Source organism: Pogona vitticeps, chromosome 5 (genome assembly GCF_051106095.1).
Source record: "Pogona vitticeps strain Pit_001003342236 chromosome 5, PviZW2.1, whole genome shotgun sequence".
Classification (NCBI taxonomy): Eukaryota; Metazoa; Chordata; class Lepidosauria; order Squamata; family Agamidae; genus Pogona; species Pogona vitticeps.
In genome coordinates this window covers 192,287,615-192,307,598 of record NC_135787.1, presented here as the reverse complement: position 1 = coordinate 192,307,598, position 19,984 = coordinate 192,287,615, and the positions used below count along the sequence as shown (strand labels likewise).

At 44.4% G+C, this 19,984-nt stretch overlaps 1 protein-coding gene across 2 annotated transcripts in view; it reads left to right on the top strand.

Annotated features, from left to right (window-relative positions):
* The window catches only part of CHCHD3 (coiled-coil-helix-coiled-coil-helix domain containing 3), a 261,889-nt gene that overhangs the window by 233,269 nt on the left and 8,636 nt on the right, over positions 1-19,984 (top strand). For both annotated transcript variants that reach the window (XM_020800276.3, XM_020800275.3), the window contains exon 7: positions 14,758-14,893. In XM_020800276.3, coding sequence (XP_020655935.3) covers positions 14,758-14,893 — 136 coding nt within the window. The remainder of the gene's footprint in view (positions 1-14,757; positions 14,894-19,984) is intronic.

The following is a 19,984-nucleotide window of genomic DNA, read 5'->3' as shown; positions in this document are numbered from 1 at the left end:
CGCTGCATGGAGGAGGAGGATCTTAGTTATGGCTTGACTAAAAGTGAACAAATAAGACAGTGTATATGTTTTTATTCCACAAGGCTGAATGTTGAGCATGAAATAGACAGGCTGAAGCCACAACCCACACAAGACCAACTATATCTGACAGGCCAGCAATACTGTAAATTTTTTATTGCCACTCTCTTTAGGAAGAGCGGCATAATTCACTCCTGGCTCAATAGACCTGGGAGTAATACAGCCACCTGAAACCCACCCTAATAAAATCTTTATAGCACCTCACTCTATTGCAGGAGCTATGCTTTCCGTTTGTATCAGTAATATATATACAGTCCTCCCTCTATAAATGTGGGCAGATTTTTCTCTTTCTCTATAAGGTCAACAGCCACACTCAGCATCAAATACCTTTAAGGCACCAATGCTAAATTTCAGTGCCGTTGTCCCCCTGAGTATCTTTCTGTTGTGAAATACAAAAGAGAGAGAGAGATTTTTCCATTTCCATCGGGACCGACAAGAATTAGTATGTTGGCTCCATAGCCTGTGTTTGTCGGCTGAAAAGCAAAATATCACGTGCAGCAGGAGCAGCACAGAATAAAGAAGTCTGGAATTGAACCCTATGGAGGCCTGCTGCCCTGCAAGGGACACTAAGAACCGTTTGGGTGACAGATCAAGGAGGAGGAACCATACAGCTCAAGGTTCTCACGCACGCCCAAGCACATCAGTGCGTAGCGGTGGTTTAGATCAGTGGTCCCCAACCTTGGGCCTCCAGATGTTCCTGGACTGCAACTCCCAGAAGCCTTCATCACCACATCTGCTGGCTAGGATTTCTGGGAGTTGAGGTTCAAGAACATCTGGAGGCCCAAGTTTGGGGACCACTGGTTTTGATCACCTGCTGTTGTATGAGCGGCATTTACACTTACTTGCTCGTCTGCTATTTTAATGACTTACAGAAAGTTGCAACATTAAAAAAAAACCTAAGATCATGGCCACTGGGCCCATCACCTCCTGGCAAATAGAAGGGGAAGATATGGAGGCAGTGACAGACTTTACTTTCTTGGGCTCGATTATAACTGCAGATGGTGACAGCAGCCACGAAATTAAAAGATGCCTGCTTCTTGGGAGGAAAGCAATAACAAACCTACATCATCCTAAAAAAGTAGAGACATTACCTTGTTGACAAAAGTCTGCATAGTCAAAGCTATGGTTTTTATAGTAGCGATGTATGGGCGTGAGAGCTGGATCATAAAGAAGGCTGACCACTGAAGAATTGATGCTTTTGTACACTTGATCTTAGCCAAAAGGCCGAGAAGCAATAGAATGGATGCTTTCGAATTGTGGTGCTAGAGGAGGCTCTTGAGAGTCCCCTGGACTGCAAAGAGAACAGCCATATCCATTTTGAAAGAAATCAACCCCGTGTGCTCACTGGAAGGACAGATCCTGAAGCTGAGGCTCCAATACTTTGGCCATCTCTCATGAGAAGAGAAGACCCCCTGGAAAAGACCCTGATGTTGGGAAAGTGTGAAGGCAAGAGGAGAAGGAGACGACAAAGGACGAGATGGCTGGACAGGGTCACTGAAGCAACCAACATGAATTTAACCCTACTCGGGGAGGCAGTGGAAGAGAGGAGGGCCTGGCGTGCTCTGATTCATGGGGTCACGAAGAGTCGGACACGACTAAATGACTAAACAACAAAAATTTAAAACTATGGGGGCCTTCAAATAAAACATTCCAACAGCTCTCTGAGTGAAGACATTCATTCAGTCACACTTTGTAAAAGAGTTTCATAAGGGATTGTGGAAAGAAAGACCCAGTATACAGTATGTGATCATAGAACACTTGCTGTATTGCTTTAATAACTGGCTTGTCAATCGAAAACGGTTTTCTAATGCATGAGCAATGTGATTTGGTGGACAGAAAATTAAATTCTGATTGACCAAGACATATTTTTTCCAATTAAACTCTGAAGGTGATTTTAAAAAATGTCTAGCCCAATTGCATTACTGCACACAATATTCCCATTTTGAGCAAAGCAGCTCCCATGGGCCCCCCGCACCATGCCAAATGGAAGGTGTAGACCTCTCTCTGCACATTTCCAAAAATCTAATTTAAGATCTGTTCATTAATATCTTCTTGTAAGGCTGCTAGGCATTTCACAACAATCTCACTAATAGGATGATTTACTACTAGGACAGCAAAAAACAAAAACAAAAAACCCAACAGCTAGTAGGTTATACTTCTCCAACATATTTTGGTACCATTGGAAACAATCATAGTCCATGTTTCCCCCCACGGAGAATTCTAGAGTATTCCCACCACCTCGTTGGGAAGGTAAATTGGCGTACCCTAGTCACACTGGCCACGTGACAATGGAAAACTGTCTTCGGACAAGCGCTGGCTCTATGGCTTGGAAACGGGGATGAGCACCCGCCCCCTAGAGTTGGACACGACTGGACTAAAAATGTCAAGGGGAACCTTTACCTTTACCTGCTGTTTTGAATTAGATGCACCTCTGTCATTCCTAATCACATTTGCCTGTTCCATCAGCAGGAGCTACCAAATGTGGCTCTCTGAATCTCTTAGGCCAACAACTTCCCTTCACCCAAGCAAAACCGATCGTCAAGAAACATGGGAGGTATCATTGGAAAACATCTGGAGGACCCAACTGCCCAATCCTAAGATCAGTAAAATCTTGTGGGATCAGTAAATACGCTCCACACATCAGTCAACTTCAAAGAAGCTTTCCAAAGTGCTAAATCTTGGATGGCACTTACAAAGTTCAGACTAAACTAGAGATGGGCACAAAATAGTTCCCAGTTTGTCAAGGCGGCAGCACAGGTGCTGCTGCTCCTCTCCTCGCCTCCTCCGCCGATCCAGCCACTCACCAGGCCCGGCTTGCTTGCTTGCTTTTCCCACCTCCTTGGCTGATCTCCCAGTCAGGAGCAAGAGCTCAGACTTCTGCCCCACCCTTTTCTCTGAGTGGCCGATTAGCCGAGAGGGTGGGGCTGAGAAGCCTGAGCTGCTGCCGGGACTGGGTGATCAGCTGAGGAGATGCAGGAAGCTGGACCTGGGGAGGGGCTGATTGAGCCAGAGGAGGCAGGGGGAGAGGAGCCAGCAGTTCCTGTGCTGCCTCCTTGACGAACTGGGACGAACCAGTGTGTGCCCATCTCTATCTAGTCAGTGGTTTAGGAATAAGTTGGAATTGACTTGATGGCATGCAGGCTTTTAACAATCAGAACTGAGTCCCTGACTGTAGTTAAGATTGTTTTAAATGTTTTACCTGTTTTTAATTATTCAGTATATTTTAATAAGTTTTATAGTTTAACTGTTTTTTTTATTTATATCTCACTGCGTATTTAATCCTGTTATTTTAACTACTGTGAGCTGCCTTGAGTCTTCTTATCAGGAGAAAGGAGGCCTATAAACAATACAGATCAATAAATAAGTACAGTGGTGCCCCACATAGCAACGTTAATCCGTTCCAGGATTAACGTCGCTATCCGGATTCGTTGCTATGCGGGGGGGGGGGGAACCGCATAGGAACGCATTAAAACGGGTTTAATGCGTTCCTGTTGGGGAAAAAACTCACCGGTAAGCGAAGATTCCCCCATCCGGCTGCCATTTTCGCTGCCCGGTAAGTGAGGGCAAGGCGCGAAAACGCTGCAGGCGGCCATTTTGCTGATCTGGCGGCCATTTTGGAACCGCCGATCAGCTGTTTTCTAAACATCACAATGCGAAGATCGGTAAGCGAAACGCTTACCGATCATCACAATGCGATGTTTAGCCTATCTAAATATCGCAATGCGATCGAATTAGCGATCACAAAAAACACGTCACTATGCGGATTTGTCTTTAAACGATGCGCTCGTTATGCAAGGCACCACTGTAAATGAATTATCTGAACGTTACTTCTGCTGACTGCTTCCTGCCTCTCAGTTCTTTCAGGGTGGGGCGGGGCAAAATTGGGGACAGAACCCAGACTTTTGTGCTCTCTCGCACTCACTATTAGCCCTGGACTGAGCGCCCCTCTGTCATGCCAGGATGTCACCTTGCAGAGGAACGTACCATATTTTTCCATGTATAAGATGCCCCCATGTATAAGACTTTTCTAACCCAAAAGTAAGAAATCTAAGTGGGACTTAGCAAATTAGGGAGAAAGGGATCAAAGCCCTGTAGGATCACTTTGATCCCTGCTTTCCCTTCCACTTATTTTTGCTTTCTCCTTAGCTTCTGTGTATAAGATGACCGTCAATTTTTATTCTAAAGATTTTAGACAAAAGTATAGTCTTATACACAGAAAAATACGGTATATAATCCTTGAGATATGATTTTCCTCTGAAACACCATAAACAGGAAGACGGCATGTGTGTTTCTGGCAATAACTCTTCCTGATTATCTGCGGAAGGATTTAAAATACTCCTGCCAGGGGAATGCTTGTTGCAAAGTTTCAGAGGATCATCTTTAATATGAATTGTTAGGGGAAAACTGCAGAAATAGATTTAGCAAAAGTTGTCTGGCATCCTCACCATGGTTCCTTCCTTAAATACTGAGGTTATTTCATAACAAATCCCCGCTTTATGGGATTAGATCCAGTACATTCAAAGCAGATTTTTCTTCTTTCTGTTATACAGAAGAGTTATCTGGCTTAACCGAGTGGTGTTTGAAATCCTTTTGCGTTGCTTCTTTTTCTCTGAATGTTCTAAAGGGGAATCCTTTCCCAGAGTATCTTGAAATCTCATGCTTAATAATTAAAAAACAACAACACAAGTCTGTATAAAGATGCACAAAATTTTTGGACCAATGTTCTCTTTGAAAAGAAAGTTTTCTTTTACTCAATTTGCCATCCTGTCTGCCAGCTTCTGTACAGCTGTGCCACCCCAATATTATCATTTTAACTGCAACAACAAGAGAAAAAAAATCTCTGCATGGCTATTAAGAGCCTGTTGAAATGAGAGGATTATCTCCTGAGTTTGAGGGGTGAGCCATACATCAGGAGAAATGGCCGGTCTTTCTTCTCTTCATTCCTTTGTGGCTAATCCAGTGATATAACTAGGGTGGCTGGGGCTTACAATGAAGAGTTTCAGGGAAAGGACGACATTTTCCCCACCTCCAAGGTCTGTCTTCACGTTCTCTTTGGCTACGACATAGACAAGAGGAAAGCCAGTCAAACTAGTTTGGTGGAGCTGGTCATGGACAAGGAAAAGGTTGGCTCGTCATCTCTTGCCAGGCTGCTACGGTCAGTATCACAAGGGTACAAAAGATGGTATGACCGTCGCGTGCCCCACTTGCCCTGTAGAACCGCAACTTGGATAAAATATCACTGAGCAGGGGAATGCCTTCAGAACACAACAGCATTTTGTTAAGATTGTCTAGGGAGAAGAGAGAGAGTCGGAAATATTTCCCAGCCCGCAGAGTCTCTTTGGTGCTTTTTGTGACTTTCCAAAGCTTTGTACACCAATAGAGAGAAAAGCTCCAGAAATTATTTGTGGCTTGTAAAGTAGACATTCCTATAATTTACTAGCAACCTCTCCTAATTCATAAGGTGCCTTGTCATATATTTTTGTGGCTAGATAATGGGAGACAGTGAATGTCATTTGGCCGTTTCCCAAAAGTATAAGCATCACATTAGGGGGGGAGCTCAGCAAATGGAATCGTTCAATATGTCATCAGAGCTTCCTCCTAATTGGCAAATTCAGTGCATTGTCTGCTGGGGAAGTGATCCTATTTACGCAGCAAGACCCATTCATCCTTAACCAGCTCGAGTTTCCTTTCAATGGATGGGAGAACCTCCCATGCAAGCATCTACTGCGGTGGGAATTTGCTCTCATGCAGTGTAAACGCCTGCCTCCAGTTAAAAACAAGCCAGCCAGCAAAAAGCAACCAAGAAAAAGAAGGAAGCCAGGGGTTAACTGGAACATGCTCAAAACTTTAGAATCCAAAGTGTTGCTTCTTGGTGTAAAAGTACATTTTGGCTCTGTAATGATCGATTTGCTTCGAACTCTCACGTATCTTGTTATGCCTCCCTGCCACCTTTAACTTTGGGACTAAATTTTTTATGGCCAGGAAGATGCATTACACTCAGACAAAAATGCTTACGTTCCTTGAATTTTTTTTAATAATTCTGTCTTGAAATTTTATGAAAGGCTTGCCAACAAAAAAAAAAAAATGGAAAAAGGCAATATAAAAATTGGTTGGAGGGCTGATGAGAATAGAATCAAAAAGGGAAGAAATGATATCTAAAAAGATATACTGGGCATTGGCCCAACCCTTTCACTCCGGCTTGGATTAACCAAAATCCCTCAATTTCTTCTTATACAATATTTGTTTATTTAAAACATTTCTATCTTGACTTTCTTCTTCAGAAAGACCCAAGGCATGTTACATCATTAAAAGATAGTACAGTGGTGCCTCGCTAGATGATGATAATCCGTTCCACTGAAATCGATGTTTAGTGAAATCATCATCTAGCGAAAAGCATTTCCCCTTTGGAATGCATTGAAACCTGTTTAATGCGTTCCAATGGGGAAGAATCGTCATTGTCTAGCGACGATCGGCCATAGGAAAGCTGCTTTGCAAACCACCGATCAGCTGTTTGCGAAGCTTAGGTCCCGAAAACACCCGTTTTGCGAGTGCGTAGGGACGTGTCAAAATTGTCGTCTAGCAAAAATCGGTTTGCGAAGCAGGGACCAAACATGGTTCAGCAAAATTCCCCCATAGGAATCACTGTTTTGCAAATCGCTATAGCGATCACAAAAAGTCAATGTCTAGCGAAAAAAACTCTCCTGCGGGGTAACTGCCTAGCGAGGCACCACTGTAGAATGGAGAATGTTGGCTTCTGGTAGATTTTCACTCCTGACACTCCAAGACACTGAGCATGACATCAATGGCTGCACCCTTCACAGAGGTCCTTTATTGTACTGCTTTCCTGTTGTTGAGTACAGCTCGGACAAAATTTCTTTGGGATTTTCCGTGAATTTGTTCTGCCCACCACTTGGGCAGGGGATACTACGTCAGGCTTTTATTAAGGGGCCAGGTCATCCCATTCCCTCACCGGAGCAGTTCAAGAGCAATTCTAAGTGGAGGTTAATTGCTCTGCTTATAGTGATTCTCTGAACAAGCCCTATTAGTAGTCTGTGGCAGGGCTTCCATTAGACTTCATTAGGACGGGTGAATCACGAGGACCGTGAGTCATAAGTCATACAAAACATGTGTGCATCACTCTCCTTCAGGCTTCGCTCAGGATTGGTGCTGCTGCGAATCTCAAAGTTAGAAGTCACAGACTCAACATCATTGCTTCTCATTCTATTAACACCGTGAATACCACAGCCCTTGGTTGGAAAGAGCCTACTTGGTTCTTAACGTAGGCTTAGCAGTTGCTGATTTGAAAACTTTGTAAGTGGTCTTTGTCCAGAACTGAGATGACTGCAAGTTCCCTATCAAAACTCTCTAATAGAATAAATGCTGGTATGTGGCACCAAGTCATTTTGCCACCCGTGGCAACCTTATGAATTAATGACTTCCGAAAGTCATTAATTTTTAATGTTGTTCAGACGTTGAATCTGAACAATGTTGAGATTCACTGTTGTTGAATCTCAACAATGTTGAGATTGTTGTTCAGGCGTTGAATCAAGCCATTGCATGTTAGGTCTTTGTGATTGGGTTCCTTTTCTAAGATGGGCGGGCCAAGGGATTCTGCGGGAATGACAGCCGGAGTCAATGTAACGGTCAAAAAAGTATTGGTTTTATTAACTTTTTCATCAAGTAACTCTGGACCAAACGGGTCCGGCAACTCTTCATTTGTTAACATGTTATACTTCTTGGGTTTTACCCCAGGTCCCATATCTTTGGTTTTTACTGTTTCTTCCCCCCAAAATGAATGGTTGCGCTCTGATTCGCGGTTGACACAGTCAGCACCGAGCAGGTAGTCCTGCAGCAAGGATGGACCACAACCAAACCCTCCAGCCTGGGTAGGAAAGGGCTGACTCCACCAAGGGTCCCTCTGTCCATCGCTGGGCGAGAAGCCAAACCCACTCCCGGTTTCCATCCCCCTGTCCTATCTCTTTTGGTAGCGGCAACAGACCATCTTCCTTCATCAAGTTCGGGAAATTCTTTACTAATGTTACGATCTTCTCTCTCTCTCTGCGCCTGTCTCTCTTGTTTGTGTACTCTTTTCCTCCTTTCCTCCATCTGCCCCTCTTTCTCCTCTCCTCCTTTATAACCTCGTCCCATCTCCACTCTCCTGACTCCTCCCCCCCCAGTCTTTCGCCCTCTCTGCCAGAAACACCTCTATTGCTTTATTAGTCATACATTCATCGTCGTCCAGTTGGATTAATTCCCCCACAGCACACCCCTCATTTGCTTCTTCTTTAGATGTCTGTGAGGACGGCTTACTTTTATTCCTTTGCTGACAGTCTTTCTCTTTTTCTACTGCCTCATCTTTTCCTAGCTTTATTGTCTTTTCCAGTGAGTCTTGTCTTCACATAATATGTCAAAACACAGTAGCCTCAGTCATTCCCAGAGCTGGTTATAGTTAATTCTTGATTTGATCTAGAATGCACTTTTGTCCTTCTAGAGGTTTTTGGTATCTGTAAAGCTCTCCTCAAACACTGCATTTTTTAACAATTTTTTGTCTGCCCACTGTCTTCATTGTCCAGCTTTCTCATCTGTATGGTTGTTCTGGGTTTTTCAGGCTCTTTGGCCGTGTTCTGAAGGTTGTTCTTCCTAACGTTTCGCCAGTCTCTGTGGCCATGGGCATCTTCAGAGGACAGCACTCTTTCTCATCTGTACATCATGATCAGGAATAATGTACAGTGGTTGATCTCAACCTTGGTCTCCAGTGACACATCCTTACACTTCAGGATCTTTAGGGTTTTTTTGTTTTGTTTTGTTTGGTAATTGCCCTTCCAAGTCTCAGTTTTCTTCTGCTTTCTTGATGACAACCTCCATTTGGATTGATGATTGAACTAAAGCGCAGAAAAGCTTTGGTATTTTGCTTTCTTCATTGTTAATAGCAAAGTTGTCTCATTCTGCTGTAGCCGTTTCTCTGTTCGTAATGTTCAGCTATAATCCTGTTTTTTTCACCTTCTTCCTTCCTTCCTTAACAATTAGAAAACTATTTGGGCATTCTGTTGTTCCAAAAAGTCTTCAAAAGCATGAAGATGAACTTTCTTTTGCCCCAGGACTGATGGGTATGCCATTGCTGTCCAGTCATGGAATTCGCTTTGTGAATTAATGACCTCCATAAGGCCCTGTCTATCAAATGTTGAATCACGCCATCTCACGTTAGGTCTTCCTCTTTTTCTCCCTCTTCAACTTTTCCTAGCTTTATTGCCTTTTCCAGTGCATCTTGTATTCACATGACGCATCAAAGTACAATAGCCTCAGGCTCAGTCATTTCCGGATCTAGTTAGAGTCCATGGAATTTACGAGAACCTTGTGGCGCAGTGGTTAAACTACAGTACTACAGCCAAAACTTTGCTCATGACCTGGGGTTCAATCCCAGGTAGCCGGCTCAAGGTTCACTCAGCCTTCCATCCTTCCGAGATTGATAAATGAGTGCCCAGCTTGCAGGGGTGAGGGAGGCAATGTGCAGCCTGCATAACTGAATTGCAAACCACCCAGAGAGTGCTTTAAGCGCTGTGGGGCAGTACATAAGGAGCATGTTTTTTGCGAATCTATGCTATACAAATTGTACATCAATTTGTATCTGAACACTCCTACAGATACAGGATATGAATGTGTTGTGAATAGAGGTCACACTGCTGGTGGCATTTTCAGCAAAATGCAATTGGATTTCCATTTCGACATTTAAAGACTGATTTTGATTATTGCACCGATAATTGAGTTCAAGGGCCAGATTGTTATTTGGCTAATGAAATTGTCATTTGGCAAACAGGTTAGCGGATTAATTTTAAAAACAGGCTAACCCCGACATTAATTGTGTCTTCGGTCAGATTCAGGAGGTCACTCGATGGTAAGGAAACGGTCGGCACAGATTCACGAAATCGCACCACGACTTTATAAGCAAAATTCTGAGTTACGTCCTGCCTATAAATTGGTGTAGAAGTATTCAGCCAGGAATTTGTGTCTTCCTCCGCAATAGAATTTGCTTTCCTGTAGAGACAGTTATGTCACTTTGATGTCCTGGGTCTTGAGCAGTTTGATAGCAATGCATGTTTCTGTGAATACAGGAAGCTATTTGTCCATCTGTCCCGGTATTTATTTATTTACTCCGTCTGGCCCTGGCTCCGCCGCGTCCTGCCACTTGCCGTCTGACTTAAACAGAAGGTGCTCCGAATTGGACGGTAGTCCCTCTCCACTGAAAGATCTGCACAACACGGAGCTTTTGGCTGTGCTTGAAGTATGTCCATGGATATGTGAGGAAGTTGTCTGTCATATAGGAATCTGCAGAAATCTCAGAATGTCAGCCCCTGCAGAACGCTGCTGCTAGAGAAGGCATATCTTGAACATGTGCTGTAAAATAAAGGAGATTTAACCGTTGACCTCTGCTTTTTGCTTCTTGGCAAGACTGTCAGGAAAGGAGCTCCCGAAGGACCCGTTGAGGGCTTTGCATCTTACTCTCATCCTTTTAGTTAAAATATAGCTCATCTTGGGCCTATCCAGAATAAAGAGCTCATATATCTATCTATTTGACGGCATACTCATGGATGAGTCCTCTCTCTCTTTCTCAGATTCACCACCCTCAATCTCTCTCTGTGCTCTTCTTGAACTTAAAATAATACTGTCTAGAAAGTGTGCTTGAGCTAAGCGTTTGGATTTGGAAGTGGGATGTGTCAGTTTATGTCCTGGTTTTCAAAATAGATGAATGGGAAAAATTTAGAAAGCCATCTCTTTGCTGGAAAATGTCAGAACCTCAACGTGGATGATTCACTTCCCTGGCATGCCAGTGGCGGGGAAACATGGCATGTGGCCCATAGGCTCACATAAGCAGGTAGTGGGTCTTTGCTGTGTCCTCAGTGCTATTATGGGATGGGAGCGCCCAGTGGTCAGACAGTTTTGGGAAAGGCTGCTTGGGAAAACCCAAAACGATTAACTGGTCGAACTGAGCCAATGCCCCCAATCCTAGCTTGGTTATGCTTTTACCAAAGAATTAACTCAACTCCTAGTATACAGGTAGTTCCTTCTTTTTTGTTGTTGTTGTGTCGCGGCAAAATTAGAATTGACAAGCGTGAGGCGCAAACCTCCCTTCAACAATGGAAAGTGACAAACATGATTTGCAGTACTGAAACAATTGAGAAATCAGCTGCAAAAAAAACCCCACACATTTCTTTCCGAAACAAGATACAGTTTATGAAACATGGTTTACATTTATTGTATGTGGCAACCAGAAATAAAGATTCTTCTTTCTCTTTGACAACTCAAATGGGAACTTGTGAAAAGACCTGTTGGGATGGGAACCAATTTTTGTCCTTGCGTATGTGTTTACGGGGAAATATGTGTTTATGATAAAATAGCTTAGGTATGGAACTATGGAGCAGAAAGTTTCCACTTTCCAGTTCAAGTCCTTAAGTCAACTGCTGTCTCTTAGTCTCAGCGCTGCAGGAGTCGTATGGGGCTCATCACGTTCAGCCTGTGGTCTAGGTTTGTGTATGGCATACTCTACCCAACCCTTATGCCAATAAAAGGCCTGCCTATCTATAATCCATCCGTCCATCCATCTGTCTGTCTGCCCATGGGGCTAGGAAGACTGACACCCCTTATAGGATTGATGTATTGATTCCAGCAAGAGGAGAACATGTGTGTGAAGCAGCTCAAGAGAAGTATCCAGCCTAGGGTACATACTAAAACACAAAGTGCAATAATTAACATTTCACTCACTTTAAATATTTATACCCCATGTCACTCTATACTCAAGGTAGCTTACCAGTTCCTGAAATTTTAAACAGTATAATCAAACGACTGATTGAGCGAAAACTGCAGAGCGACATTAAAATACAACTTAATCACAAGTCTCCTGAAAAGCAGCAGAAAAACTCCAGATGCTCCTTCCGCCCCCATGTCAGCCCATGTGTATCAAAGTTAAAGGAAGGCCTTCCACTGCAAGGAAGATTTGCCTGCTTGTGAGAATGGATAAAGGGAGGTGACTCGTTGACTCTTGATGCTGCTTCCAGATGCTTTGTTAAAGAAAGAGAGCTTGGAAGTTTCCTTTTCTGGACTGTAACTACCACAGAATCCTCCAGGTGGTATGGGTTTTGTTCCCCCAAATTCTGCTAAGAACAGTAACTAGAATGCGCTGATTTTTTTCTTCCCATTCACTGTCCTTCCTTATGATTTTTTGGTCTGAAAAGCAGAGAAAACAATTGCCAATAACTTAACATCAATCTTCTGTTGAAGGCCTCCTGCCTAAATTATGAAATTTGAAGTTTCATCTACCTCTGTACGGAGATACGCTTCTTTGTCCTGGGTTTCCTCTTTCTTTTTCCCCCCCTTTTCCCTTTTCTTTTCTCCTTTTTTGTCAATATTTATAGAGCTCTTAACTTCCTGATTCACATAAATACTTTTAGCATATTTATTTTTTATAACGTTTGATATTTCAAAATGTTGATGGCGTATCTACACTCCGTTTATTAAAGCAAATGTACATAGTTATAGTCCAAATCCTATTGCCTGCTGTTGGAAGTCACATTAGAGTAGGTCCATTGAATCAAAGGGGGTTTGGTGAATAAATTCCTTTAAAGGAATTTAAAGGAATAAATTCCTTTATAAAATCCATTGTTTTAAATGGGCCTACCCTAAATGGGCCATCTCATGAGAAGAAAAGAGTCCTTGGAAAAAACCCTGATGTTAGGAAGGTGTGACGGCAAGAGGAGAAGGGGACGACCGAGGATGAGATGGCTGGACAGTGTCTGCGAAGCAACCAACATGAACCTGACACAACTCCGGGAGGCAGTAGAAGACAGGAGGGCCTGGCGTGCTCTGGTCCATGGGGTCACGAAGAGTCGGACACGACTAAACGACTAAACACACACACCCTAAGTGCAACTTAATTTAGCATGGAAAGTTGCAGTTCGCATAGGCCCATTTCAGTCAATGGAACTTATGGAGGAGTTGACTCACCAAACCCCCATCAATTTGGTGGGTTTATTGTAATGCAATTTATTACGCAGGAGTTTTGCCCAAAGATACAGATCCAGGTTGGATCTGTTGGACAGTGTCACCGAAGCTGCCAGCATGAATTTGACCAAACTCTGGGAGGCAGTGGAAGACAGGAGGGCCTGGCGTGCTCTCTGGTCCATGGGGTCATGAAGAGTCAGACACGACTTAGCGACTAAACAACAACAGATCCAAGTGAGCACAAACATATGTGGGACAGTATAGCTGGCTGTTTTCCTTACTGCCATTTTCCTTTGGATTCTGAAGTTGATACAAAAATAATCATATAGTGTGTATACAGACTTTATGAAATACTGGTGTAATACATGCCATTCATCCTTTTTTTTCTTCCAGAGGGAGGACTTCATTGTAAGAAAGATGCTTGCTTTGAATGCTTTTTGTCTTTTTTTAATTGAAAATTAATATTTTCCTTTTCATGCAGATCAGTTAAAATCATTAGCAGGGTTTACAAAAAGATACTTAGCTCATTTGGATCATGACATATTTTGTTTTTATGAATTTCCATCCAACAATTAATTTCCATGTATTCACGAAGGCTTTCACGGCCGGGATCCAATGGTTGTTGTGGGTTTTTTGGGCTTCTTGGCCGTGTTCTGAAGGTTGTTCTTCCTGACGTTTCGCCAGTCTCTGTGGCCGGCATCTTCAGAGCACAGTTTGCTGTCCTCTGAAGATGCTGGCCACAGAGACTGGCGAAACGTCAGGAAGAACCACTTTCAGAACACGGCCAAGAAGCCCGAAAAACCCACAACAACCAATTTATTTCCACTTTCTAAGGCCGCTCATAAGGATGTTGGTAGAGCCACAGTCAATATATTCCAATTTTCGCTCACTGTCCTTTTTCTTTAGGATGCATTACAGACTGTCAGCACTCCCATAAGCGACTCTAGACAGTTTATAACCACAGTAGCTTGTTTATGCTGTTATGAGTTGCCTTGCTATTAAAATAATCATCATCAAAGTGAGTTACGCAGCTGTTCATTGAGCAACGTGTTTGCTGTCGGAAATGAGAAATCCACTGGGCAGTAGTTGTGTTTGTCTTTAATAATAATCGTATGCCGTGAAGTCAATTCTGGCTTATGTTGACCCTTTTCGGGGTTTTCCAGGTAGAAAAGACTCAGAATTGGTTTGCTTTTCCTTTCTCCTGGGAGGTGGGTTGGGGGTGCCCTAGGACGGTGCAGCTTGCCCAAAGCTATACAGGCTTCCTCTTCTCCCAGGAGGCCCAGTGGAGAAGTAAACTCCCAACCTGTTTTCTCTTTCCTTTTCATGATTTGGGCTATACAGTTAAGCTATAGGAAGCCAGATGTGGGCTGAATATCAGGAAAAAACTTCTTAATGGTTAGAGTAGGACGACCATGGAACCGATGACCTCGGGTGGTGGCATGCGCTCCATTCAAGAGAACATTGGACCATCCTCGGTCAGGTCTGCTTTGATTTGGATTCCTTGCCTTGAATAGGGGGTTGGACTTGATAGTCTTAGAGGCCCCCTCCTACTCAATTATTCTGTGATTCTACGAAACGTTAAAAAAGAGACTTTGTTTTCACAATACACCTGACTTTGAAAGCACCATTAAACGTGTTTGTCTTTTCTCTCTCTTTCTCCACGGCTGCCCCCACCCCTCATCCCAGGCGGTATGAGTCCAGTCCAGTGTGCGCTGACCTGCAGAGCAAAATCCTCCAGTGCTATCAGGAGAATTCTCAGCAGACGCTCAGCTGCTCAGCCCTGGCCAGCCAGTACTTAAAGTGTGTCAACCATGCACGGCAGGTAAGCATGGAAAAGAAGCTTGAGGGACATCTGTTTAGCTCTGTTTAGGCCTTTTGTGCAGTTCATTTTGTGACACAGTCCTTCTCGACGCCTTTTTCTTATTGCTTTTATTTCCTGTCTCAGATTGGGCCCATTTCTTCCATTTCTGCTATATTGCATAATACTGAATTTTGCAAACTATTCAATATGAGATTTTCTTTTCCCTCTGAATTGCTTTTCATGGAGAAGTTCTCTGAATTTTTGTACTTTTTTTGTGCAAATCTTCCTTAAACTAAATCTTCCTTAAATTAAAACGTGCTTCTTCCGCCTTTCGTTGCCTCCAGCACCAGTCCTGAATTTAGTCTGTTGATGCTTGTCATTTCTGTGTGAGCTTGTTGGGCAGCCTTCTCTCTAGGTATTATGAGTCACCTTGGTCCGGGACAAGCTTACCTATTCTTTGGATTTCTTCATTTGTCCCAGCCTTTGGTCTGCCTCATCTAGTCTAGTGACACTGAGAGCATACACGTACAAGCAGCTTCCCTTACGTTTGCTCTGTCCTTTTAATTCTGTGCTTCCCAAACTGGGGTGCCCAGATGTTCTTGGGCTTCAACTCCCAGACGTCCTGGCCAGCACAACTAACGGTGAAGGCTTCTAGGAGTTCGAGGCCAAGAACCTCTGGGAGCCCAAGGTTGGGAACCACTTATTTAAACTAAAGCAAAAAACAGAAGTCCAGACAGCAAAAGAGTAGCCCTCTATTTTCCCTGGGATTTTGGCATCTCGGTCCTGAGAACCTGTCATTTGTGTCGCTTCTCTCTCTCTAGTTGCACAAATACCTGATCTGCAACACTGCTCACCTGTGATGTTGTTGACAGGCTTAATTTTGCAGCCAAAGTCTGGGCTTGTTTCACAGAGAGATTGAGAGAGAGAGAGAGAATGTAAGCGATCCAGCCGTGCAACAGTCTGCTCAACATCAAAAGACTGTCTGCTTAATTTAATTTTATTTATCTTATTAGATTTATACCCCGCCCATCTAGACCAAAGGTCTACTCTGGGCTGCTCAAGACTGTAGAAGTCACGATGGGGAGTGTCTGGGAAACTGGTGGATCACAAAACGTGGCTTACAGGGCTGTATCAAATCAGACAGCTTGCGAGTTTTTCGTATGTAATTTTGGCGTCCAGGCGGGAACCAGAAATGCTCTCTCTCTCTGTCCACCCTGGCTCTTGCTTCTAAACCCAGGGTACAGAATCCAATGTGGCTGAGAAGCCACACATGCCTCAGCTTGAACCATACATACCTGCCCTCCCAAATATCACCTTTGCTCCCCCACCCCATAACTGAAAGTGACTTACAGTCTCCAGTTTGAAGGGAAAAATACCTCTTCCAGGGCTAAAACAGGGTGAGGCCAACAAAAACATAGTGAGATTGCCCCCCAACCCCGTAGGTAGGTAGGTAGGTAGGTAGGTAGGGAGGGAGGGAGGGAGGGAGGGAGGGAGGAAGGAAGGAAGGAAGGAAGGAAGGAAGGAAGGAAGGAAGGAAGGAAGGAAGGAAGGAAGGAAGGAAGGAAGGAAGGAAGGAAGGAAGGAAGGAAGGAAGGAAGGAAGAGCAAAGTGTCAAGTACCATCATAATGCTTGAATTTCTTCCTGGACAGTTTACATTTTAGTTATGCAGGCTACTTGTTCATGCGGGCTACAGAGACTTTTCAAGTCAAAAATGAAAAAAAGAAGAAAAAGTGGGAGCACTAAGAGGTACATTGCTTGTCCTGGAGTTTTCCGGGTGGCCCCCAGACTGCAGTTCACTCAGCTACGGGCCGAATGTTGGCCAGGCGCTCCGCCAGAAGAATGAGGTTTTGAACACTTCTGCCCTTACCTTAAGCTCTTGATGCTTCCCTTTGTTGGAAATCAACCATGAGATGCCATTTCCAGGAGACAGTTGTGTTGATCCTGCTGCACCAGACAGAACCGAGGAGCCCAGCAGCGTTTCAAAGGCTCCCAAGTTTCATTTGACCACAGAGCTCCTTGTAGCAATTCGAAGCGAGCAGTTCTAGAGAAGGCAGAACCTTCTTGGCCATGGCCCCTGCTTTATGGAACGGACTCCCCTGTAGACGGACGGCCGGCCTCCTCCCTCTCATCTTTCAAGGAGATGCTAAAGACACTCTTGTGTCTTTAGCATTTAACGGCATTCTCCCTTACGTCTCTGTTCATATGTGCTCCCTGAAGTCTGCCATCATCTGGGATTTTATTTGAAGTTTTATTTGAAGTAGTTATGCATTTTATTGGATTTTGTCCGGTGGTCAGGGTTACTGTTTTTTCTATCTTTGTAAACCGCTTAGAGTCGTTTTCCACACTTAAGTCAGTGGTATATAAATTTATGGCAGAAATAAATTTTGGCAGCCTTCCTCTTGCCCAGTCCTCACCAGACTCTTGACAGGAGGACCTCCCTGGGATTCGTCTGGGCTCTGCTGTGCTGCCATCAGCAAATGTTACTAGGCATCTCCTTGGCTTGCTTCGGGTAGCGCGTTCTAAATGATCTTCTCCTTCTCTTGTTGCAATTCCATTTCCACAGAGTTGGCTTGTGCTCAGAGAGCATCCCCAATGGATGGGTAGGGCCAGAAGCCACCGTCTACCTCAGATTGGCTCTAATTGGCTTCCTTTGCATGTCTGCAAATTCCGGGACACGCCAGTTTATAATGGTTGTCAAGGCAGCTTGCCAGGTTTACTTTGTGGAGCCTCTCAAGAGAATACAGTAAGCTGGCATAGACCGTATGTATGCATGGAAAGGACCAATTACGGCATCTTTGTTAGAGACATGCTTTTTGGCTCACTCCCTCTTGCCATGCGTCTTTTCCCCCTCACTTGCTGTGGGTTTCTGAGTTGCTCACTTCATATTCTGCAGGAAAGGATCTCTTGCAGCCTTCCTGCTCTTCTGCTTTCACTCTGTGGTAGAAAAAGGGAAGCAGGAGGGAATCCTGTTTTATTGGATTGCCTTCATGTTGGTTTGCAAGATTTACGGGGCGGGGAAGGCAGGTCGGTTTTTCTCGCAACACGGCGGGAGAATCACGACGGGAGCTCCCAAATGTGCTCAAGGACAAAGCTTGTTTTCCTTAAATTCATCCAGTCTCCCCACTGTCCAAAGCCCAGTGGGATTCCAGGCCCCCCTCCCATGGTATGGGATAGCTTGGCTCTCATGGGATCAACCTGGGCACCTTCTTTACGTGCAGTGCAAGTGACAGGATCTTCTGCTTCTTCATCATCCGTGCCGTGTCCTTTTGACTGCCTGGGTTAGCTTTTCACTCTGACCCACCCAAACTTGCTACATACAGAGAGAGAGAGACACACAATCACAATCTGGTCTGGACAGATGAAAGCCTTGTTTTCCTTTGATGCTCAAGGTGTTCACTTCCCAGCTTAATACTTAATAGGCTACACACGGTCAGAGGGCATTCGCTTGTCCACTTTGATGAGTGGTCCATCAGTCCTCTTCCCTCCCGGCATCATCTGTTATCGGACCCGCCGTCCCTCTCCCAGTGCTGGTGGGAGGACAGGGAAAGAAGTGGATGAAACACCTGGTTGACGTATACAGCCAGTTATTATTTTTTTAATCTCCCAACTTTATTACCTGCTTTTTGCTGTAAAATAATCTCAGATTGAGATGAAACACAATAAAATGGTGCAGCCTGCTAGTCAAAGAGGGACAAGCGCATCGACAGTTGAAATAGCACGTTACAAAATGCGACGCCACATGTCCAGCCAAAAGCTTGAGTTACCCCAAAAAAGCAGAGGAGACTCACAGCAGTGTCTTGAGAGGGCAAGGAATGCCATTGCTGATAATACTGAGAGAGCCGCATGTGTTTATTTATTCATTCAATTTGTATCTCGCGCCTATTAGTTCTGAAGCATTACTCTGGGTGATTACACCACATATTATAGAGAAGAAAAATAAAGACGAAGGCATTAAAAGCAACAACAGTAATAACCCTAAAAACAAATGGAACAGGCAAATCATTTAAAACCAGAGCGGGCAACGGAAAGGGTGGGGGAGGCGGTCAGCTAGGGTCAGGGTGGAAAACCTCCCTGAAAAGCAACGTCTTTAATGGCTTCCCAAATGTCCACCAGGAGGGGTCTAGGCGGAGCTCCTCCGGAAGCTGGTTCCATTAAAGCTGGAGCCACCGCAAAGAAGGCCCTACCTCTTGTAGAGGATTTATGGCCCTCCCTCGGGATGGCCATCTGGAGGCGCCTCGGAAGATCCTGTAGCTCGGACGGATGACCTTAAGGAAAGACACTCCAACAAGTGATACAGAACCCTAAACAAGTGCGGTTCTTTCAAGAGGGCAGCTCCCCTAAGATCTCAAAGCAGAGGCAAGAAGAATGTAGACATCCTGTTTTTTTTTCCACTGAGCAGCCCTTCAACGGTGCTGCAGAATGCTGAGAACTGCAGTTTAACAGCATCTGGGAATGCAAATGGATGCTTGTCATTGGTTCCCAGACATTTTCAACTCACAATCTCTTGACTTAGTGGCCACTGGCCGCGGCTCCCCCAAAGGTCAGGGGAAGAAGGGAGGGGAGGAAGCCCCGGCTGCTACCAACGCCATCTGCCATTATTCTTTGTTGGCTGCGTGACACCAGTGGCTGCGGTCGTGGCTGGGTTTGGCAAGCAGGAGACCCCGGTGGCAAGGAAGAGGGGACGAGAGGGTGGTGATAGCAGAACAGAGAGAAGAGGCTCCATCTTAAAATTAAAAATAAAAATTGTTTGGTGGGAGGATTCTGCAGCACCCCTGGCTGGGTTTGATGGGGTCTCCGTGCTGCTCCATGACAGGACTTTGGCCACCGCATGTTTGTGCATGCATCTCTGTCCGTGCATTTCAAGTTGGTTTACCTGTCCTGTGTAAGCACAGATGTTCCTGTACAGAAACAGAGCTTTTAATTATTGAAAGCAGTAAGTCGGGGAGGGAAAAGCCGTATTTTGTCTGCTATTGTCTGCTTCCTTCACTGTAAATCGAATTGCATTTGTTTTTGTCACATGTCTGAACAACCTGAACAAAGAGCCATTCTGAAACTGCTCTTAAAATGGCAATATGGGAAGCAACGGGGATTAACGCAGACAGATATACAGA